Source organism: Accipiter gentilis, chromosome 16 (assembly GCF_929443795.1).
Source record: "Accipiter gentilis chromosome 16, bAccGen1.1, whole genome shotgun sequence".
Classification (NCBI taxonomy): Eukaryota; Metazoa; Chordata; class Aves; order Accipitriformes; family Accipitridae; genus Astur; species Astur gentilis.
Window position 1 is genome coordinate 10,976,990 of NC_064895.1, and position 24,786 is coordinate 11,001,775.

The following is a 24,786-nucleotide window of genomic DNA, read 5'->3' on the forward strand; positions in this document are numbered from 1 at the left end:
ACTTTAGATTCCTTTTGTTTTATACCTCAGATTTCCAAAGCTTTATTGATGAACAAAACTTTTCCTTTTTTTTACCTTTGCTCAGAAATCCTGTTGAGTGCAGCAATAGGTGCATGGTTCATGTATTAGCAGTAAATTAAGACTACTTTCTCCAAAAGAACAGTTCCAAACTAGCTGGTATTAGGAACTGCTTTTTTTGGCAGGATTACAGTGGGATGGTGGAGTTAGAACTTGGTCACCCAAGGGCTCGTAGAGATGGAACCTGCCACAGGTCATGTTTGCTTCCATAGGTTTGCAGTGCAGGTTATTAAGTTCACAACATGTCTACAAAGCAATTTTTCTGTGGTTTTCAGGTATGGAATTTACTCTTAAATTATTTTCACCTTCCTTTTCATTGTTGTTCACCCCACACACTCTGACTGTGTATCTTCACTTGTGTCATGCTAGGTACTAGTCAGGATACATACATAAAATATTTCACATCTTTTGTTACCGGTTGAATAACCTTTTACGCTCCTCTTAATAGAATTTCCAAGGCAGTTTTGTTTTCTTAAAATTTCTGTTCCACATATGATGATGCATGAAACTCCTGTGTATATCCGTTACAGGAATACAGCAGTCACAGAAGCCATGGGGAGTAGTTAGCACTGGCAAAAGAGAATTTGTGTAGATGTAAGTGGCTTACTCTGAAGGTCATAATTAGTGAGTTTTGTGATTAAAATTTTGTCAACCTTTAAAAAAATGTCTGGAGGCAGTGACTCATTGTATACAGCATTTACCTCTTTGACATACAAACCTGTTAAGAACTGGTGCAAAAATCTATCTAAAAAGCTCCCAAGTCCTATTTTTGAGAAAAGATGAGGCAAGAGGTGACTTGGGAGGGAAATCCCCTTAGAGTATGTGTAAAGTAAGCAAATTTATTATATTAAAATATTAGAACTATATTAAAATATGTAGCACGGTATTTTGCAAGCCCTATTTCCCCATTATGCTAGCTCTGATTTGGTTTTAATAGTAGCATTTAGTTTATGTTCAGTATTATTGTGTGTGTGTATCAGGATATGCAGTTATCTGAAAGCAAGATGTTGCACATACTAGGATTCCCTAAAACTCCTGAAACTGCCCTTGAAGTCAGCCAGAATGCTCATAAACTTAGAGGATTGGGTCTTTGGTAAATATTATAATAATAAAGGTAAAAGTAAACTAATGTGAAAAGGAAGAAATTGATTTTACTCCCCAAATATTGCTTAAAATTCTTTCCCTGCTTTTATGTTTTCAATAACCCAGAAAATACTCAAAATATACACTGTCTTTATGAAGAGTCAGTCTCAAAGTATAAGGTCATTTAGTAACTCTTTATGGAAGAGCTAACATTAGTGAAGTAAAACTCAGACTAAAAGTCATCTTTAGAGCAATGGAATGGTCTCTGCTCAGCGTAATGGACTCGGACCTTTACACAAACCTATGGATTTTAATAGAAAAAAGAAAATATTTTGTAGTATATTTTAATTTACCAGAGGACTTGATATATTTTTAGATCTAATGTGTCTATTATAGTATTATTATTTTTGTTCTTCATTATTCCATTTTTATTTTTTATTTCTTTTGACTCGTGTTGGTTTTCTGTTCTTTTGGGTTTAGGTTTGGGGTTTTTTTTTGTAATATAGGGGCCTTTCATATAATCTTTATTTGGAAAAGGATTACATAGAAGTGGTTTTGCATGCCCTAATCACATAACTTTTTCACAAGCATGCTTTTAAGGCCAATAATTTAATCTTCTTTCTTCTGCATTGATTTCAAAATATGCATAATTAAATGTTAGGAGTAATGCTCTAGCTGCAACTTGAGTAAACTTCCTTTTTTTTTTAATCCTTCATTTTAATTAGTTTATAAAAATCTTTAATGAAACATTGTACTTCCATGCACAACTTGTTTTTGAAAATTTGAATTAGATGCACCTTTTTCTTGCCTTCTTGATTATGGTTATGTAAGTGTTTACCTATTTAAAACATTTTACAATACATCACATGTTATAGCTGAGAAAAAGTTTGCTGTTTTCTCATCTTTCATATCTTTCATCAGGAGAAGAAAAAGATATGAAGGTAAAATGGACCTTGTGTCATATATACTAGTGAGAAATACCTTGTGTAAAGTAGGCAAATCACAAACTGATCATTATAGCAGATGCATTTAATAAAATTAATTGTTTCTAGGTTCCATGGTTCCTTTCTCCATGCGGATTTTACATGCCGAACTTCCTCAGTACCTAGGTAATCCTCAGGAATCACTTGACAGACTGCATAGTATGAAGAAAATCTGCACCAAGGTAACAGCTTGTCTATGCACTAACGTTTCTTAATGTTTAAGAAGTACATTTTATTGTCCTTATTGTCACAGAAACACTAGGCCAACAGCGTTATGTTTTGAAAGTCAATTTTTCTTTAATGATGTCAAAATGCAACAGTCAAATTGAACAGGAATGTTATGTAGTATTGAGATATAACAGCCAGATTGAACAGAAATATTGGGTTGTAAACACTGTGACAAACACAACTTATTTACAGGTTCAAGATGTCAGTTGGGAACTATCACTACATGAACTGTAACCAAACGTAAGCTTACAGTGATGACTCAAAATGTGCATATCACTCACCGATAAGGCAAGGCACTCAATCCCAGGAAGTTTCCTTAGATAGCGTCCTGATCTAAGGGGAGAGTCTCCGACTGCAGAATCAAGGAAGACTGGCTCAAAGGGGTCTTCTGTCGGGCTCCATTTATACCCTGAGTCGGATCGGGGCTTGTGGTCATATGTGGTTGGGGGTCTAGAAGCTTCCCTTAACTGAGATGTTTTGTTGGATGAGGTGTTCCTGGTGTGCTCAGGTAGCTGGGGTACATGACTTGGGGCAGTCTGTGTACATGACTCTACTCACCACACAGCCGGGCAGCTGGACCCCCAAACCATGGCTTCTAGTTTAACTTTCTTTTCAGCATTCCAGAAGTTTCCGTCTTTATTGGGGCAGGTGTACCTGCCACACTGATAAAGAACATTAAGTTTCAATGACGACTCCATCTTGATAGAAGTAAGGAACTCGCTAATAGAAGTAACTCAGTGCCTCTTCCATTTTAGGATGTATCCTCCTCTGTGGTAGCTCTGACTAAAACGAGTAGCGCAGTGGACAAGATAGTTCACTTGCTTTCATGCTTTTGCCAGACAAGACATGGAGGACAGTAAGCAGATGTGTTTAAGGGCAAGTAGGAGAGCTTTCTTCCCTCATTTGTGTCCAGCTAGCTCAAAACACAGTTGTTAATGATCTTGAACCTTCAAAAATAGTCTTGATCCTTCAGAAATAGTCTGAATAGCTGGTTTTAGAAACAGCAGTCATTTGGGAATATAAATACAACCTGCTGAGTTTGTTTTGGGGTTTTTGTTTTTTTCTGTCGAGTGCTATGATACAAATTATGGCCGAAAATATAACATGGGATTTGTTGGTGTTGAAACTGGAGTGATGGTGTTGTGAGCACTTGCCTTATCCACTAAACCCAACACCGTGACTGTTAAGCATTCCTCCTTAGGTGTTTTTTACAGAAATCTTTCCCGAGTAGTCTAATGCAACAGTGACTATGAATGTTACAATGTCGTAAACTCTAGACTAAATGCAGCATTATTGTCTTATCTGTGACACTTGAACGTTCAAAACTGTATATAAGACAAATACGTGTGATTAATTTGTATTTTCAGTATTTCTTGCAAGTTTCCTTTATTTACTCCTGAAAATCACTTGGATAACAGAAGTGAAGGGATTTGATAATTGCCAATTGTATAGCTATAATGGCCTTAGGAATATAAAATCAACTTGTTTATAGCACAATAGTGACTAGGATAACCAAATGTTTACAGTAAAAAAAACCACCACAGTTGTTTGTATTATGAGGGAAAAAGATGAAGGGTTTAGGTAATAAGTGATGAATGTAGTATTTGTTATAGAGTTGGAAAGAATTGATTTGGAAACAGTTGAGAGATCTATCTAATTTGGCCAAGAAGTGCTACTTTTTAACACTTCATGAATGCTGTTACCTGTTCATGACCATCTCATCTAATAATATCACTGGCAGGCTGTTCTCTCCAGCCTTTTCCTTCATAAACAGTCCTCCTCAATTTGAAGTAATTTTTTTTCTTCTAGGAAATGCCTTACTTCTCTGTTGCAGGATTTCACAGTACTTCTACTGGCATTTGCCTACCCTGGTCTGCAGCAGATCAGCTGTTTCATATCTTGTTTTTATGCAATCTTGTATTAAGTGCTGAATTGTCTCCCCTCAGTCATGAAGGTGCCACTATATTACAAAAACTTAACTTATCCTTAAGTTCCTTTATCTTGTAACTGAGAGAGAGAAAATGGTATGCATGTGAATGAGGAAGTGACTGCTGAGCAGGGCGTTCATCAGCTATCTGGCTAACTCTGTTGAAATGGCCGTATCTCAGTTACAGTGTGATCAGCCATGATTCTCCACAGCTTAAAGATTATCGGTCAATAGAGGAATAAAAGAAAAGGAAATTAACTCCCCCTGCTTCTTTAAAAGACCTGTAAGTCATCTACAACCTTGAGGTGGCTCTGCCTGCACTCTTTTCCTTGAAGTGCATACCCTTAGAGCATACCCAGTGTGTACCAAGGAAGCTTTTAAACTATAAAACAAGATTTTGTTTGAACATGAACTGGGCTGATTATTTGTTTAAATAAGGGAAACTGGATGTGTTGAAGAAGATGAAATAGAAATAAAGGAGATTTACAAGTTAATATATACATATTTCCCTGCCTGCTAAGTTCTTGAACAGGTCTTTTTACTCATCTTCTTACTCCATCAACTGCTAGTGGCCTAGGTCACTACAAATTCTGTGTGATACCTTGTGCCCTTGAGGAAAGCTTCTTTGAGGCTGGCTGTACGTCTTCCACTAGCTCTTCTGAGGAGTCCTCTGTTCTCTGCACTTGCTGTTGGTTCACAGCTTGCCATCTCTTTCTCTCTGCCTTCCTCTGTCCGAGTTTGTAAAGTTTCTCCCAAGTTAGTGTGTGTTCAATTGTGGTCAGAAAGACGATCTTGCTTTGCTTCTGACAGCTTCCACTAGAGGCAGGATACAGTAGCCAGGAAAAACCATTGTCTGTGCTGATGGATGGTCCTTTTTAAAGTATAATACACAGAAAACTACAAACGAGCAAATAAAATATACCATGCTTCTCAAGGGAATATTTCTGATCAGTTATTCTAGACACCTCATTGCAGATTACTTCATTTGTTTGCATTCAATTAAATACCTTATCTTTTTGGAGCAATTCAAAGACAACTGTAGAAACAAGAGTGTGAAAAAGGACAGTTTGTAAAGATAAATATGTTTTTAAAGACATAATTTAACCATTTGAAGTCAGGGTTGGCTGACAAAACACATTGTTTAGATATATATTTTGAATTTTGTATAGAATGCTATTGGTCTAATAATCTCGATCTCACCTTGAATGTTCAAAAATAAAGTTCATAATACTTATGAAAACGCATGGCATAACCAAGAAAATAACATAAAGGACGTACACTCATTAGTCTTAATATTTGTATGTGACACTTGAGAACCATTTGGGTTATAACAGAATTAATTGGGGAGCTTTCAACCAAAAGCCTCTAGTGTTTTACTTCCCTATTTTAAAAAGTGGAAAAATAATTTTTGGTCATCTGTATTTACAGAAGGGCATACGAATAGTCATTATGTAAATGAGATGATCTTGGAGTCACAAAAGCTAGAAAAGAGAAAAGACCTATTAGCTCACCTAGTCTGTCTCTCTGCAAGGCAAGGTTGTTTTCTAGTTTTTAATGAGCCAGCCTATGGAGCTGAGGTCACATCCCCTGGGAGGCTATTCCAGGCTAATGCTAATGCATTCTTATCATAAGAAAATTTGTATTTCTATTTTGTTTCTCTTCCTTAATGTAATTGTGAGTTTTTTCCTATCTGATCCTTCCTTTTAACCTGCTAAATTCCCTCTTGCTTTTTGTTGTACACATTCTACAGACACTTGTCAACTTTGGATTAGCCATTTGGCTTAAAGATCTAACCATATTTACTTTGTCACTATTTTGGTAACTCGGTCACTTCAGCCCCCATCTTTTTACATATTTCGGGTACCTGAAGCAAGATTGGAGGTTGAGTGCTGAAACATAATTTTCATTTTCCCTGTATAGGCAATAATGTTTTTACCTTTTCCAGTATTCCTGCAAATTTGTAATCAAGACCTGGTTGGATATTTTACATCTTTGTCTATAGGTACAACGTTTGGGAAAGAAATAATCTGTAGTGCCAAATGCACATTACAGCTTGTGGGAGGAATCCAGTGAAATTGTTATTGTCTCTGTGTTATTGCTGGTCTTCCCAACATGAATTGCCTCAATGAGTTGTTGCTCTTATAAGTCTGCCTTGAAATAAATGGTCTCCAAACAGCCAAGCAGCAAGAGTAACAGTAGTAATTTAAATCACAAAAGGGTTTGTTCTTGTCAAGTATTTATTTAAAAACATAGGCGTGATCACTGTAGTGCTAATATTGCTGAGAACATGCTAATAAATGCTTACCTGGAGACCAAAATATGAAAAGAACAAGTCAGGCTTAATCTAAACTCCTCCCTTGTTTGTGCCTAAGCTTCCTAGCTGACAGAGGGAGAGCTCCTGGTAATGCACACATCTAATAGTTCATAATATTTTACTTTTTAACCCTAATCCTTCAAGTGGCAGAGCTGTACTGGGCTCTTCTACCAGGTGGGTGGAGCAGCGGCAAGTGGGTTGACAGTCTTGCTTCCTAAAAAAGCCTCTGCAAGTGTTACCTCTGCAAAATTTTTCAAAAATACTTTGTGCCATTCATCCATCTGCCACTCCCTGTGTAGTTCCACCACTCTCCTTCACAAGTAGTTATGTTCCTCGCTGGCCCTTCCATACACTCTCTTTGTATCTCCTAGTCTTCTGGTTTACTTCCAAATTGATGAACTTTTCAGTCTCTTAGCTACTGATTGGTTCCTGCCTTGGTTATTAAGGTCACATAAGTATTCAGCTTCTCATATGTTACTTCAGTCTAGGGGTATTTGTCTTGATAAAGCATAGGTCGTGTGTAAAACTGATGTTTAAAGTACGTGGTAGTAGTGTTCAATCATATTTCTCTTTATAATAGAAACAAGGATGTTTAGAACTATCCCATGTGATACTGCTAGAATAAACAGTTTACATCCGTAGAAAAGTGGGATGAGGGCATTTGCTAAAATTGTTTTGTGTCAACTAACCCAGATAGCTTACACTGAGGAACTACCTGAATCATTAATGTTATTATTAAACAATTCTTGAAAAACTGAGGAAATGCCCAAATACTGAAAAACTGCGGATGATGTTCCTATACTTTAAGAAGGGCAAAGGGGGATAAACCTAGGGAATAAAACAATTAGCCTCAAATCAGCACTGAGTTCTGTTTTAATTACGTTGAGCTTGAGGTGACGGCTAGATATCCCCAAGTAATGTCACAGAATGGTTAATGTAATACTCTAATTGTATGCTAATATCTAATTCTTTCTTTTTTTATGATGTTAGTGAGCACATTTTCAGAGAAACCCATTGTCTTTTTAAACAAGACAGCATGTCTCATTGATGAAGCCACCTTGTTACATTTAGACCATTTCAAGAGTATGAACTTTGAGCCTTATTGAAAATGAGAAGTGATCACTAGATGTTTTCCAGGGGAAGAGAAAGATCATGGTTTTTAGACTAGATAGAAAATAGACGATAAGGTGGGTTTGGGTTGTGGGAGAGAAGAATGTATGTTTTTTTCTCTGACAAGGTGCCTCATTATACACTAGGCATTTAACACTGAAATGTGGTGCTTTGGTTTCCAAGTGATTTCTAAGTGGCTATGCTGCTTTTGAAAGTGGGACTGAGATTCAGTCTTGCAGGCATGCCACTGTGATCTCATAAATTGCCACCAATCAACTAAGCTGCAGTATGTACTGGTGAATGCTTATAGCCTCTCAAAATATGAGGTAAGGCAACTTAGCCTAGCCCTCTGTGAATGAGGTTTACACTAAAAGATACTGCCTTATATTTGTCATGGGCTAACAATTCTTACTGGGAAAATTACCCTGGCTCAGCTAGCATGTGGTAACTGCTGTCATTTCATTGTATGTCTCTCCTTGCTCTTAAGTTCCTTGTAGCTAAATTTATGGCACCTAACTTTAAGCTTTCACTCTAGTGTGTGCAAAGAGCTTGGTATCTCACAAGGCAACTCCTTCCACCTGAAGATGTCTAAAATAGGTGGCATGAACTGGCTTCTTGGAGGTACTGATTGCTCTTCATTAGCTGTAGAAGGCACGACCACACTGTCTGAGGCCAGATGAATTCCACCTGTCTTTGCTTTGGAGGGTTCTTTTTAAGTGTTTGCTTACAAAGCACTGAGCACAATTGGAATGCTTTGCTGGTGTAGGAAAAACCAATTACTTCTTATACTGACAGAAGCTGAGAGCTCTGTGTTCAGAAGTGCACTCAGTCCCTGGAAGAGGCAGTGCCTTATATTTCCCTAACCAGCTAACCACAGCAGCTGATTAAAGAGCAAGTGGCCTTAATGTTTTTTTGAAGGAAATCTCAAGCATTGTTCTACAACCACAGTTATAAATCTGTAACAGGAAAAATGGGGTGATCTGTGGGAATCAGAAAACAAATTTGGAGAAACTGTAATGGGATTAGAAAAAGGAAAGTTGACTTGCATTTCAGATGGAACCTTGCATACATATTTTAAAAGTGCTTAAGACACAAGCTTCATTAAGTATACGTTTTCATTCTTCCAATAAAACAACAAATGTTCCATTCACTCAACAATTTAGATGATTTAAAATCTATAATAAATAAAAAGAAGCAATAAAACCCAAACTTGGAGAAGGAAATTGCAGCAAGAACTAAGAGGAGTACTTCATTAAGGACAAAAGGATGAAACCAGAGCCTATACTTAGGGTGGGGGAGTCAAAAGGCAGTAGCTTTCTATGAAAAAACAGCTTGACTTTCTTTGTGGTCATTAGCATTCATTCTCTGGTGAAGCATATTTCATGTTTTGCTTAACAAAATGTGTATGTCCCTAGAGTGTGCTGACATTTAATGTTCTGTAAGTATCATAAACCTGAACTCTAACATTCTTCTACCATACAATGACTTTCTTACTTTGTGCAATTGATGTAGCTATGGTAATAATCAGTAATTTTGAACTGTACCTAGGTGAAGCATTCCTGCCTGAATTGGTTTACATATAGACTGTCAATTGTAGGTAATTTGCATTAAATATATAGTGCTGTTTAAACTCATGTTGGTTACTTTAAAAAATTTACTACAGATATTAGAAAATTTGGAACAAGGCTTAGCTGAAGATGGAAGTATGACTAGCATTACACAGGAGAACAGACAAGGTAGGTATTCTTTAAACTTTTTTTTTACAGACAGTGCGTTTTTATCGCTTGCCTAAGTATGCCAGAAGTTTTCACAAGACTGCCCCAGAGTTGTTAAAACAGTATTTTTGTAATCTCATAGCCTACTCAGTCTCTGAAATGATACACATTGTACTTTTATTTGCTGGAATTAATTTCACAGTTTTGCCCTTGATCAAACTGATGCACTGAATCAATTTTTTTCATACTTAGAAGAAACAAAGAACATGACTACTACCTTTTAGTGATGAATATTTAAGTGTATTGCTGTCGCAGGTAGATGGATGTTTCATCTTAAGCCTTGGCTGACTAGCTCCTCTCAGTCCTCATGTCTGAAATCCACTAATTTTTTTTACATCGAACTGCCATCATACTGGGGCTACACTGGCCTAGGATGCTTCTACATAGATGGCTGAGTCTCACTGTAGCTACATGGTTCTTAGACTCCTGAAATACCTAATTCACTTTTTAGAATAAGATTTAGATTATATTAATCTACACTGTCATTTTCCTGATTTTATATGCAATTACTTTTTTTCCTGTTACTTCTTAGTTGCTTAACTTCAGTAGGATAGGATACATTACTGCATAAAGAAGGGTCATCAGAACAAATTAGTTGTCCAAGCATTTTTTTTTAATGGTATTTATACTAATGAGGTCATTTGAGTACACTTTAAGAATTGGACAAGAGGTGACATGTTGTTATGGACTGTATGGACCACTCATGGTGCCTAGCAAGTTAGAAACATCATACCAAGAAAACAAAAATCTTTCAGCTTCAGCTAACAGCTAATCTTACCAACTTCTTTCTAGGAAAACATTCACCTAGAGCTTGTGGGAAGTACAAGTCTGCCTCTGAGACAGGAAGAGGCTGAGTAGAGTTGTTAGAGTTAAAAAATTATTATAAACAATTCCCTAAAACAATGTTTAGAAAGGGTGCAGACCTGTTTGAACTCTTCTACCTGGTCTTCAAATTGGCTGGATGTAAAGCAGCTTTAATGTCTTACTGTACTTGACTTAATACACCATCTAGATATGTCCTGAAAAAGTGAATGCACATGTGAGCTGAAACGAGGACAGAGCAGCATATATCATAAAGGCATTTGCAAATACAGTCAAATGAATACATTTACTACTCTTCTCAGAAGGGTTAGGAGAAAGAGAAATAATCTGATATTGAAGATTTATCCACAGCACTCCAGGAATTTCTGTTCATCTCTCTTTGTATCTACTATTCTTCTTGCATCTCTTCTCTTACTCACTTTTTCCCTGTTATCAACCCCTTTCTGCCATCATTTTTGTCCTTATTATCCCCACATTCTTTTCTTTTTTACCCCTTTAAAACTAAGACACTGATCCCCCTTTAAGGTACAAGGACTTCTTCCTAGCTGTATCATAATCCTGTGTCCTGCAGTCTGCCTCACTTGTGAGTTCATCTGGCTCCTTGCTTTTCCTCTCTGCTGCTGCTTTAGAGCTGAGATGAGCTCAGGAGGAGGCATAGTTAGAAAAGCAGGAGCTAGTAGTTACCAAGGGACAAGGCTGTTGAAAATTTGGAGAGGTCTTCATGTGTCTACTGTGCCGCTGCCTGTATGTTTAAGACTGCCAAAAAGCCCATGGGACCTTTGCAGAGACTGTTGACTGCTATTTTCTGTGGAGGTCAGCCAGGTCTGCTCCCTGTCTGTTTCTTTGCTGCATTTGGAGCTCCAGGAGGCTGATAATGTGGTTTTTTTTCATGTGAGACTAGCTGAAGCAAACCTTGTTAACTTTATGTGAAGACAGCCTTAATTCATTATGGGGATTATGCTTAGCATGTAATTTCCTTATTGCTGGTGTAAGAAGGTGCCACACCGTTGGAGTTATCATGTACATCTCCTCTAGTCTGGAACAGAGCACCTCATTTGCCAGTTTTTCAACAGGCAGAGAGATAAAGCATTGCACCACTTGCCTGGTAACACATTCTGTAAGATGCCAATTTTGCAACTTCTCAGTGCACAGAACTGCTTTTGAAATGAATGGCAGTGTGGAGTATGGAGTCCTTGATAAGTAACAAAGAAAAACAAATGCGTAGGGTGGAAGCATGGGTGCATGGACCTCCAGAGTAGGTTTCAGGCATTTCAGTAACATACAATAATCAGCTGTTGGCTTTTTGATTTTTTTTACTGCTTTGCAGGTTTTCTTTAACCCCTTTCTGCCAGTGCTAAGAAGCTTCATCCCACAGGGCTTTGCAGTTTCCAGATCAGGTGCCTGTTCGGTTTATAGCACAGACTGAAGACATCTGGTCTGTCTGCTTTGCAGTCCTTTCTGAGAACTGTATCTGGTGCTATTGGATTGTTAACAGGAAACCTAGATGTCTCCACTGCAGGAATCAACATCTAATTTTTTGTCACCTAAGTCCTAAAAAGCTGAATGTAGTTACCAAACTGTGAGGACATGTGAAAAGGAGAGATTAACATAAGTGAAGTAATACAGGAGAGCTATTTAATTGTGTCCAGGTTTTACAGACACCCACAAGGAAAGAAAAACAGAAATGTATCATAAAATATTTGCTCATGGTTAACATCATCCTCTCCATTAACTGCAGTAGGGATGTGTGATCAAGGGGGAATTTCTAAAACAAAAGCTAGGAGTAATGAATGATTTTAAGGTACGGTGGATGAAATATTGGATTCAGTCTTGGGCCCCACATTATACCGCTCCTTTGAAAAAGATAATTTGGGAATATTCATGGACTGGGGTTTTTTGTTGTTTTGATGTTGGAGAGGATTGAAGGAGTTTTTTATTTTTAGGAAGGGGAGTAGGCATTTCACCAAGCTCTCTTCTTATTTGTAATGGCATTTATGTGTGCTGAAAGAATTATCTATGTGACCTGCCATGCTTTCATCAGAGACTACATTATTGATACAAATGAGTGGTCCCAGTTATCACAATCTCACTGAAATAGCCTCTTCTCCCTTTCCTCCCCCCTTCTCGAATCATTATAGTGACCTTGACAGCTGATTGACTGAGATACATTTCTTTTCCAAATGTGCTAAATTAATACTCCTAATGTTTATTTTTGGGGATTAGAGGAATATTTCTAGCATTGATCTATGGTACTGTAACACAAGAGAAAATAAGGATCTATGTGAACCATTCTCTTACAACATCAGGAATCAGTCTGCAAAGCAAGAGAGAGAAATCTGCTGCTGCAGCTTTTAATGCCTGCAAGCTCCAGGAGCATGGGGAAAGCAGACAGGCTTGGCAGATTTTTTCCAGCATATCTTTAAGCCAGAGGCAAGCATAAACAGTCCCAGACTCAGACAGTTCTCACCCTGCATGTTTTGGCTCTGAAATGACATTTTAGCTATGTTTGATTTTTGAATTTATCACATTTAATGCTGTAGATTACATGTTTTTAAACTGACGCTCATTATCATTTGAATCTTTTTTTATGTACCTTTTGTTCTGATATTAGAAAATGCATGGCTTCTTTTGGTGTTTAATATTTGGCCTGAACTCAAAGCTGAGCGGCTGTCTGTTGCTCTGCATTGTTGTATTGTGTATGGTCCCCAGAGCCGCTTCAGCAATTCCCTTAGAGAGATGCAGAATTTTCTGTCTGATGGTGCAGCGTGGCTGAGAATTAAAAATTCTAGACTAAAACCCAGTGGTGTTAACGAGGGAGATCTTTCAAAATAGTAATTCATAGGACCAATAATTGATGGCAAGAAAGAACCTCTAATTTATTTGTGCAAATTCACAAGCTGCTCTTATTTTGCAGCCTCTGTTCAGCTGTGGAGGTCACGTCTGGGCCGGGTGATGTACTCCATGGCAAACTGTCTGCTAATGATGAAGGTATGTGGGTGGCAGCAACTGCAGAGGTACCGTATATTCCGGAATAGAATGTCAGCGAAAGAGCAGGAGAATTACTGGTGCATAGATGAGGGAAGACTACCTGACTCTACATGGAGGTTTTGCTTAGTGAAGAATTAATTAGACTTAATAATGTCTTATTTAATAGATAACCATTTGCAGTAATGTTCTTTGGGAACATATCTATACTTATTTCTTCCCAAATCATCCTGGAGAACATGCAATAACAACAAAGAATTTGCATTTTTAAATTGAATTTTTCAAACACTTAACTAAATGCTGTAATTAAAAGCAATTATGTGCTTTGTCTTTTTCAAACTGTGCACTAGGAATGTTGCTCTGTTTGTGAGGATTAATAATACTGTAGCCTTGGTGTATGATGAAGATCCAGAATATCTAAATAGATCCTCCCTTGTCAACCTATCTCAATTGTAAGATATCTTCTTTTAAGTTTAAATCCTCACTAGTGCATAGGGGTGGAAGAGAAAGGAATAAAAGCAGAAGTAACAAGCTTCCACTGTCAGGTTTTTTTCCCCTTGATTCCTCCTTACTTTTTTAAGCAATCTTACTCCATTTGGTGCAACACTCTTAGTTTCTCCATGTATTCAGGAAGTAGAAATAAAACAACTTCTGCCTTTCACCTCATGGTCGCGGAAATAGGCATATAGCCATTCTGAGCTTGCAACAAACTGCTGTTATCCTGAGCTTAACTGTACTTCACAAATCAATGAGTGGCAACAGCCTCGGAGCAGAGCTGTCAGCAGTATAATCTTCAGAGGCGAAGATTTGCACTCCGTGCTCCCTGCTCTTTGATTGCCCAAGGTCATGACAAACCTGACCCTCTGATGTTTACTAAGCTAATTCCCAAATGGTGCTCCGTTCTTAATACTACAATACCTCAAAAAGCATGCATTTTTTTAGATAAGATCTAGTTATCCAAATACCGCCTTATATGAAGTGGAATATCCTTTTTATGAGAATTAGGGAAAACAAAAATTTGTATTCATAATGATATTGCAAGCAGAACATTTCTGTCTTGAATAGAAATAATTGTCCATTAAACCATGAAGTGTTTTTAAGAATTAGTAAGCATTTGTGTTTTGAAGTAGATGCTTGACATAGGTTCAGTTTTCAAGGAACTGTCTTTTTCAAAAAGCAAGTGGAGAAAAGCACAAGTTGCCATCCCAAATTAAGTAGAATATATGAATAAGAAAACGCTGGTAATACATTTTTTGCAAGAAGTTCGTTTTACTTTTGACTGTGAATTGGTTTTAACGCTTTCAGTGTTTTTCTTCTCGTGTACACACAAATCCATGTGCACGCATAGCTCTCACCTTTCTTCTGGTTTGGTCCTGTTAGTGCTATTGTCTTCTAGAAATAGGAATATATTTGTGAATACTGATTACCACCTTTTTGGAAATAGTACTTCAGAAGTACTGCAGCTCAGATAGTTCCGAAGACCAATGGTATTTAGGGCCTATCTCATAGCTGTTAAGTTAGAAATTTACGGTTCCACAATAACTTCCAGATTACCCACAAATGCATGTTAGTGCATAATTACTTCCATCTGAAATTTCCATTTCAGTGCATTGGCTATGGAGTAGTTGCGAGTCTCTCAGTTTTCAGAAATATTCCTGTATGGAGTAGTAGAGAGTTTTTAAGAAAGTTTTTTCAAACACAGTTATGTTGCAGTTAAAATCAGACTAGTACATGAAGCAAATTTTTTCTGCTTATGTGATAGATCGTCTGTGAGAGAATTATATTGGTTATTTACAAATTTAATCATTTTTAAGACCATTGTAACATGCTGCAATGCTATACTCATCTTCTCCCCCTTGTAGAGTATTCAGTATGAAACTATTTCTTCAAGTCATTTTAAACACACTTTTGTTAATTCTCCCATGAAAAATTATATTAATTGAACAGTTCCACATATTTATATTTTTTTTTGCTGTTGTGTAATACAATGTAAAAACTGCATTTGTTTTTTTCAAGTATTTCAAGTGTATGTAATTTAAAAAAAAAAAACAAACCCACAACTGATTTCATTCTCCAAGTCAGTGCCATCTATTGCCATCTAGTGAATGTTTACAATATTGCAATATGGTTATATTTGATCCCCGAATCCTATTAGGTGAGTGGAATATCTTATGCTATTAGTAGATTAATAATAATTATTTATTAAAGTAAAACTATGTGACATTGGTATTAAAAAAAAGAAAAACTTATTATTGTATTCTTACTAACCTCTTTCTATGGCTAAAAAACTTCAGTAGTATTTAATAGGGAACAATCTTGTCAGGATTGACTCTTGAAAATAAAATTTAAAAAAAAAAGAGTTTGATTAGATGTTGGGCCTATAACTATTTAAATCTATTTCAGTTATCCTCAACTCTAATTACATTTATTTCATGTCATCTCTCTTCTGCATTACTTATCTGACTCAAGGAATTCTCTTCATGTAGCACAATGATTCTTGTCTTTTTAAATATGGCCTCATTAGTTTCATAGCTAAACATCTCATTAAATTATTGAGGTGGAGGGGAATATTGTTTTGGAGTGAGTGAGGTGCAAAGAAGTGATTCACCCAAACTTGCCCAGGAAACCTATAGCGGAACAGGAAATTAGTCATATGTTCCCTTTACCCTGCACCCATCTTTCCTAGGTACTGAATTCTGCCTGCTGTGTCCCTTTATCTGTGTGACCGATGATACAGTTTGGTAGCAGTTTACATCAGTCTTACTATAGGGGTTTTTTTCCTGTTCATCCCCTTCTCTTTGTCCAGTGTTTCTTAAATGTATTCTGACTTCCTTCTGTGCACCACTTTTGGACTTAACCAAGTGACAAAAACAAAGAAGTGGTGGATCTTGGTTATATCAACTGAATCTGCTTTTCCCATTTCATGTGAAAAAGGGGCAATTTAAGGGAGGAGGTGGAAATGCAGCAGGAAGGGAAGGGGAGACCATGTAACGTGTCACTGTAGACTTTCATTTACAAGAACTGTGGGCTTAAGTCACTATGAAAGCATACCCTGAATATAGCAGCATGAGAGAATATTCATTTAAAATGCAACTGATGATGTGCATCGCTTCATTTCAACAATCTAATTGCAAAACGTCTGTCATTTTACTAAATCACCATGGAAGTGTCTTGAAAACTTTTAAAGTTCTTTTCATCTGAGCTAAAATCGCTTTTGACATTATCTTACCAGACTTCTACCTCTCTGAGGAATAAACACTTAAGTACTTTCTATATATAAATGCACTCTAATTAAAGACACATTTTGCACTTTTTAGATTTTTTTCAGTGTTGTCTTAGCTTTTGTAGAACTTACCCTTCATAAAAACAAAAGCATTTGAATTGATTTTGGTTTGGGTCTAATACAATTAAAACTGTACAAAGAAGGAGGTGACAGCTTGTACTAGTGATGCGAGGGACTGATGCCTAAGGACTTTGGTTCCTCTATGATTTAAAGGAGAAAGACTGCATGAATCATCGTGTCTTTTGCCTAACTGTGCTGCAGTACTGCTCTTTGGATTCATAACACTGTGAATCTCTGCTTTCATAACCCTTCCACAAGTACACTAGAAAGGAAGCATAAGTTATCCCTGTCCTCTCTTCCCAAAATAGAGTATTTATGAACTATACACTTTGTATAACTGAAGCTGATTTTTAACCTAGGGTTTATTGAACCTCCTCTCAGCATTCCACACATCATGGTCATTTATGCTTATTTCTAATTAATATTTTATGTACTTAAGGTGGTGGTGAGGGAAACATGAAAATGTGTAATGCAGTGACTATGAAGGAAAGTACAGTTATACTGCAGTGCATTAAAGGAAAAACAAACCCCACTTGCTATTTTTGTGCAAGTAGATCCAATGGCTTACTAGAACTATTTTGGATAAGTATATTCAATGTTAGCTCCGAATTTTCATAATAAAAGAGATTCTGAATTATAAAACAATAGGCCAACTCTCATTCATAGCCTGAATTGTGTAACTTCAGTCCTTCTTTTGGGATTTTTTTTATGAACTGTGGAAAATCTGAGGTCTCATTATCTTTAGAAATTAAAGACCATGACAATACACCAGCCCCACCTTTAAGATCACAAGCTGAGTCATTGAGTTTTTTACTGGCAGTACATAATATGTCATACTCCTCACAACCACAACTTGTATCAACCAAGACTTCACTTCTCTGGGAGGGTCTCTATTTATCATTCTCTCAGACAATTTTTCTTGTACCATTTAACATTAGCAAAGCTGGGAATGAAAACAAAGTCGTTAGTAAATGAGACCAAATCTCATGTACTTTACAATACGCTCCTTTGGAAGGAAATGTCAGATAAGATGCTTTTATAACTTACATGGAATAGTATCATTCTGTATCACGTGTAGGGTACTCTAGAAATCTACTACTGCTTCCATGATAGTGGGGGGGGAAGAGTAACTGCATGTAAAACTCACAGTGGGATCCTGGAGTAACTGCAAAAGGAGGCTGTCTTTAGAATTGAGCCTGGATATTGTGATAATGTTTTATAGTTTCATCCTGCGGCTGTCCTTGCCTATGCTTAAGGGTGGCTTTGGACATGCATAAGTTGGTCTCGTGTCATCTCCTGGAGGAAGTGGGTCCCATTCCTGTGATAGGTACTGCGAAGCATGGGGTATATAAGCACAGATGCTGTGTGCCATGCCATGGTATGGAAACAGGGTGCCATATCCGCAAATACAGTGCATAGACTCTTAATGCTTTCCCTCTACTCTCACATTTTAGGAGGTGTGAATGTTTATGTACTCCTAGTTATAATGCATATGGTGATGTACAGTCACTGCATAGGGAACGCAAAAAGGGAGGAGGGTTTTGTTGCCTGACTAGGCCAAGTCCACGAAGCCCCCGCAGCGTGGGCCTCCAAGACATTACTTGGCTGCTTGTTCCTACCAAGGCTGGCTACTACCTACACTAGGGAGCCTGTGGTGCTATAATTGTGCAAACAGTGCCCCCTCGTGCAGCTGCTCCTGGCTGAGACTTTTCTGCAGTCAATTCATGCGAAGCTGTAAACTAAGCTGACAGAAGCACTGTTCTATCAGCTTAACTGCATGATCTCCTGAGAGCTGTTTTTACATCCGTTTGGGGATGTGACGGTAAGGCCTCCGTCCCTCATGGTTGTGCTGTGCACCTCTGTTGTGTAGCCGAAGCCTTAGAGCGTGCGTGAGACTGAGCGCTGGGTAAGGGACGGCTTTAGACCACAGAATGGAAGGCATTGAGCACAAAAGCTAGAATTTGATACAATAAAATTATTTCTCCAGTGAGCACATTTTATGCTTGAAGGGATAAAATTCACAGTCATAGATGATCCTTCAGATTTTATAAATGATGCTCTTGCCGATATTAATAGCTAATACAAGCGTGACTGGGGTTCCTCTAAGGAGCTAGATCAGAGGGTCCCTATTACAAGTTTTTTATGGCTACCGAACACAGTGGGACTCCATGATCAATGCAGTCCTTTTAGTGAGAGCTGTTACAGTGAAAATTGAGTTTTTCCTAAGTCATAAATTTGTGAAAAATTTTAGTAGCATAAATTTCATCACAGTTGAGTTCTGAATGCTAAATAAATCAGAATTTAAATAAATACATTTTTGTGTATGTAGCCCATTGTCTTTGCTCTGAACTCTTTCCATTACCAGTAGCAAGCATGAACATGGCAAGGCACACTAGAATTGGAATAAACTCTTAACTGTTCAGAATTAATCATTATACCCACAATATACAGGTTGTTTGCAAAAGAATCATTCTGCAGACTGCCTCCTGGGCTGTTTAAATCAGCCTCTACTATTGTAGGACATGTAACTTCTCTCTTATATGGATGAGACTCCAAAGACTTCACTTGATTTTTTTTGTGTGTGTGAAATAATTAGTGTGTTCCAAATGGTGACCTGGTGCACAGGTCAAGTAGAATCATAAAATAGTTTGGGTTGGAAGGCACCTTTACAGGTCACCTAGTCCAACCCCCCCGCCCCCTGCAATGAGCAGGGACATCTTCAACTAGATCAGGTTGCTCAGAGCCCTGTCCAGCCTGACCTTGAATGTTTCCAGGGATGGGGCATCGACCACCTCTCTGGGCAACCTGTTTCACCACCCTCATCATAAAAAACATCTTCCATATATCTAGTCTAAATTTACCCTCTTTTAGTTTAAAAGCATTACTCCCTGTCCTATTGCAACAGGCCTTGCTAAAAAGTTTGTCCCCATCTTTCTTACAAGCCCCCTTGAACTACTGAAAGACCGTAATAAGGTCTCCCCAGAGCCTTCTGCTTCTCCAGGCTGAACAACCCCAACTCTCTGAGCCTGTCTTTATGGGAGAGATGTTCCATCCCTCTGATCATTTTTGTGTCCCTCCTCTGGACCAGCTCCAACAGGTCCATGTCTTTCCTGTGCTGAGGACTCCAGAGCTGGACAAAGGGTTCTTCAGGAAAAGAAATTCATTACATCTGGGGCACTTTGCCTCCTCAGACTAGGCAGGAGATGAAGGAAAAGTACCTTTACCAGTAGCTGTGACCACATTAGGGACAAGTGAAATGAGTACTATAATTTGGCCAAGAAAAATGGTAGTGTAGAGAGTATCCCATGATGTCTGTGCAGTTCTGCAAGATTATTCTTTGATGTCTTTTGCTTCCTAACACTTACCACAAATTCTTGTATTAAGCTGAAGGGCAGGACTGTAAGGAAGCAACCAGATCAGTACAGCACAGGGAGTCTGTCTTTGCATATGCCTGGCTTTTATAAGCAAGGGCAGGCTTTCTCTGCCTCTGCTTGGGATTTCTCCAAGAAGCTATAGCTGATGCTAGTGCAACCCTGTGCCCCATGAATGTACCTACTATGTGTCTTCCAGTCAGCGTAGAGCACATGCAGGGTTTCTCATGTATGCCTGCCAAAGACCACGTAGTCAGGCTCTAGAAGTCATTTACTGCCCAGACCATTGAATTACTGTGGTTTAACCATGAAACAGCTGGACTGCAGTAACCAGTCATATGGGCATTTCTTTCTGTGGGAAGTGGGACCATGAGTTTGTTTAATCTTCTGTCACTGGTCATTATCTGGAGGGTGCATTTGCACTGTGTCTTGAGCAGGCAGATCTCAGAGCTGCCACTTGCCAGCATGCTCTTTGTGCAGGTGTGTGTGTGTTTGGGGTCACTTGCAAAGCTTTCTGGAGTTCAGAACCAGGCCAGCCCTCACTTCGTTTTAGCACAAGTCAGTTTTCTATTTAGAATACCTGCTCATTTTACTTTTACATGGTAGGGTAGAAGGGAATAAGGGTTTGGGTGGAGGGATAGAAAAGGTCTTGCTTCCCTTGGCAGTAGTGCTAGTTTGTCATCTGAAAATGTGCATGAATTGCAGCTTCTGTCATGTTATATTTTTCACAAGTTAAGAGCATTTGCACAGGCAGTTCCCAAAGCTTCAGAACATAGTTTGTTAAATCATGTGAATTATACATATATTTGAAACATGAGACACTTCTCAAGTATGTATACCCCAGTCATACAGAAGGCTTTCGACTTTCATCCTAAATCATAATCTAAGCTGAAGAGGCAATGCTGAGGGTTTTTTTGTTTTTGGCATTTAGCTACAAACAGAATATGATCCAGTTGAAAAGAAAAAAAAAAATCTCCTGTGTATGCAGTTCCAGTATAACTGAGAAAAGACCAATATAGTCAGCTACTAGTGCCTGCAGTGATAGGTAGAAATTCTGTCCCACTGACAAGTTGCAATTACTTTAATTCTGTTTGAATGTGTCTTTAACAAGAAGGCAACATAAAGGCTGAAGAATGCTGAGCTTAAATATCTGGTCGTGTGCTTTTCACCCCTTAGGACTATGTGCTTGCTGTAGATGCTTACCACACCGTCATCAAATATTACCCACAGCAAGAGCCTCAGCTGTTGAGTGGAATTGGAAGGATTTTCCTTCAGGTATGCATTTTATTCTAAGTCTGCTAGGTAATATTGCTGTTGACAGCTATGTAGTGAATAATTGTTGCATGTAAAACTGCAGCTATTTTTATAGGGCATGTATCAAACTGTAGAGGCAGTGGTCAAAACAAAAAAAAAAATTCTACCATGTGATATTAATTAAAGTTGGGAAATATAAAGCACCTATAATAGTAAAAGTACATGCATGTATATTAGCAAACAGAGAACACACTGTAGAAAATTATGTAATAATTTAATCAGAGCAATATCCTGCTTTCCCTAAAACTAATGGTAAAGCTCCCATTGACTTCAGTGAGCCAGAATTTCACTAAAAATCTATTTCTTACTGTCTCAAACTGCATGCAGCTCTCAGTCATACTGTATAACTGCCATCTTCATCTAGAAAAAAATTGAGTTTCCTTCTTTTGTCCAGGTTTTATCCCTGAGAAGACAAGGGAGGGCGCATTAAAAGAAAAAACAGGACTGCACAAGTATAATAAATTTCCATGTAGCTATGTACTTATGATAATAGGTAAAAAAAGGTGTAAGTGCAGTAGTACTTTTTTGTTTATCAGACAATGATACATCTAAATAATTAGTATCCGATTATTTTAATTTTTAGTATCTTACAAGTTCTTTGCTGTTCTTTCATATTTCTGATACCAATATTTCAAACTTTTCCTTTTTTATCTACTTCCTTTTATTACTTACTATAAATCTAATTCTGAGTTGTGGAATATTTACAGACAATCTTATCTGTGGCATTCATGTCATAAAATTATATTGAAATGGTATAATTTACTCTTGATAGATAATTAAATCATTAATATTGTTTGCTTGAAATCATAGAATGTTATTCAAACTCACTTATAGATTTTCAGTTCTCAACTGGAAAATGTTTTCACAGTATGGTAGACATGTTTGTCTTTAAAAGTCTCTGGTTTGAAGTGGATCTCCATCACTATAGAGTAATTTTATGACACTGGCTGCGTGCAGTAACTGTTACCTAAATAAGTAACCTAGTAGTTATGCATATTAAAGAATGGTACTGTAAATATGTATAATACTATTGGAAATACAAGTTATTAATAGTTCTGGTCTTACTGGGAAAACAACTGGGTATGTTACTGGTACTGCCTTGCTGACAAGAGTGCCATAGTGTCACACTCTCCAGTCTGTTAGTAGCTCGGTTTGCTATAGAAAAATTTTCACTCTCAGGAGGAAAGCATCTCCTAACTTCAGAAAGAATTACATCCATCCAGTTCCAAAAGTGGTGTTTGCAGGCTCCGTATGCAGTCATTTGAAGTCATGGACCTCTGCAATGTTGGCTGTGACAACAAGCCTTTCGTATTTAGTGGTCTTACTATCAGAACTGGACATAGCAAAAGGGAGTATGAGGAGCCCTCGGTATTTTCATGTGATCCTAGATAGTAGTTAATAAAAAGCATCACTTCTAAATTCAAATGTTTTCCTTCCTTCTAGCACCTTAAGGAGATAAATTTTTATTGTTTGGCACGTTGTCTTTTTTTGTGACAAAATATTCAGCTCTGTCTGGAGGGCTCAGTTGCAACAGATGCAAGATTTTGGTGTTTTAAGAGAAATAAGCAGTGTGCAGGTAAACAAAACCAAGAAGTTCAAATTAAAGAAGGATAAATGTGTTGCAGGCCTGGGCACCATCATTTTGGTAAGATCATTGTGCAGTATGTGTGCACTGTTGAAGAGGCGCTCTGAAAAAAAAATAAAACATCTTGCAGGTGAAATGGGAAAGCCATTTTCTCGTATTCAAATGCCACAAACATTCTCAAAACCACGTAGTGATTCCCAGATAACCTCAGACTGTTCTGTTAACTTTGAACATTACCCAAGAGAGGCACAAGGGAGCCAGATTTTAGCTGCTTATCAGTCACAGGTACTGTTTGACAATAGATATCACACGTATGAAACAAAGCAATAATGTAGAATGAAGTGTAAGTCAGGACTTAAACAGGAAAAAAAGGTAACCTTTTTTCAACATATAAAACCTTACTTTGTGTGTCTTTTTTTTTTTTTTCATAATTAAATTGAGCTTACTAGTGTAAGGCACCATGTCTTCTTTATCTTCACATGTAGTGGGGCATAAAGAGGCCTAAATCTGATGTACGGCCTTTAGTTGTTGCCTTAATGTAAGTGGGAAATGAGGATGAGAAGTGGAGAATGCAGGAAAAGACAGAGGCCATCACAGAGAAATTTTCAGAAGCACTGTAATTCTGTCAGCAATCACCTGACCTGTAAAACAGAAATTCACATGAGATGGGGAAACAGTGAATACATTTTAGTCTCTAGGACTATACTGTGTGTTGCTAATAGACTCTGCTTGCTGGCTGACCTATCCAAAATTGCCATTTAAATAACCACATTAAAGAATTTAGAAAGTGGAAAGCTGCCTGACCTTACCCTCTGCAACAGATTGCTGCAAAACAGAGTTAAAAGCAATACATAAATCCTAGGAGTACTTAAGAAAAATAGCCTTGGTTTCCAGACAAACAACAAACTTAAGCGCATAGTATATTGGAGGTTCCTTGTTAGAAGATATGATTATTTGAGGTTAACAGAGGAATTTTCATTTTTATTCAAAGTGCTAATTATTATTAGATACTGAAGTCACGTTTTCTGAACTAAGTTAAATAAAATTAAGTGATGAAGACCACTTTAACATTTTAATGACTAATTAAAACTAATTCTTTCTTTTAAATGTTCTGCCAAAAAAAAAAAGAAAAACATTATAAACTGTTCCCCTCAGTGGGCAAAATGAGAATTTAAAGTTTGGCATATTTGCTGAGAAGATACTAGATGCTGCTAAGAAATGAGAACACTTCATGATCACAAGTAAGGTGTGATTAGTCTCAGAGCATATTAGATTTGGACTCATCAAGCTCCCAGTGGAGCAAAGTGGTAGCTTGCTTTAGAAATTGATTATTCTCATGGTTAGGGGCTTCCTTCTAATTTCCAGGCTAAAAATATTCAAGGATGGATTCATTTACACTTGAGCCAGCATTTTCCTTTATTTAAATGTAATTATTTTCTTGGTGGTTTACACTTCAGTGGTATTTATAGAGAGAAGTTGTATCCTTTGTCATTATAACTGAATGTGTAAGTTTTTAGAATGAATAATGTTTGTTTTGTTTGAGTCCAGTTACATAACATCTGGGAGAAATGCATCTGTTTCATTAGATAGACTATTAATGGGTATTCCATAAATGCTTTGGTAGCTGGAGAGTTGCATCTTTGAGTGCAGTGTACAATTGGATCATCCCCTAAAGGTAAAGAAGAATAATTTCTTTATGTTGTCAAGGGAGAAGTCTTGTGGTTAGAGGTAGCAGTATCTGTTATATTAGTGATGTTAGTAGGGCTTTGGATACTGCCACTGTGATACTCCTATAAGCAAATTGGGAAGAAATCTAGATGAAAGCTTAAGATGGATGTTTGCTGTGTCTGAAAAGTGTACTTGGAAAG

General features: G+C 37.5%; 1 protein-coding gene across 2 annotated transcripts in view; it reads left to right on the forward strand.

Annotated features, from left to right (window-relative positions):
• The window catches only part of TRAPPC12 (trafficking protein particle complex subunit 12), a 58,233-nt gene that overhangs the window by 27,235 nt on the left and 6,212 nt on the right, over positions 1-24,786 (forward strand). For both annotated transcript variants that reach the window (XM_049818983.1, XM_049818982.1), the window contains exons 6-9: positions 2,214-2,326; positions 9,387-9,459; positions 13,235-13,308; positions 21,196-21,294. In XM_049818983.1, the coding sequence (XP_049674940.1) occupies positions 2,214-2,326; positions 9,387-9,459; positions 13,235-13,308; positions 21,196-21,294 (359 nt within the window). The remainder of the gene's footprint in view (positions 1-2,213; positions 2,327-9,386; positions 9,460-13,234; positions 13,309-21,195; positions 21,295-24,786) is intronic.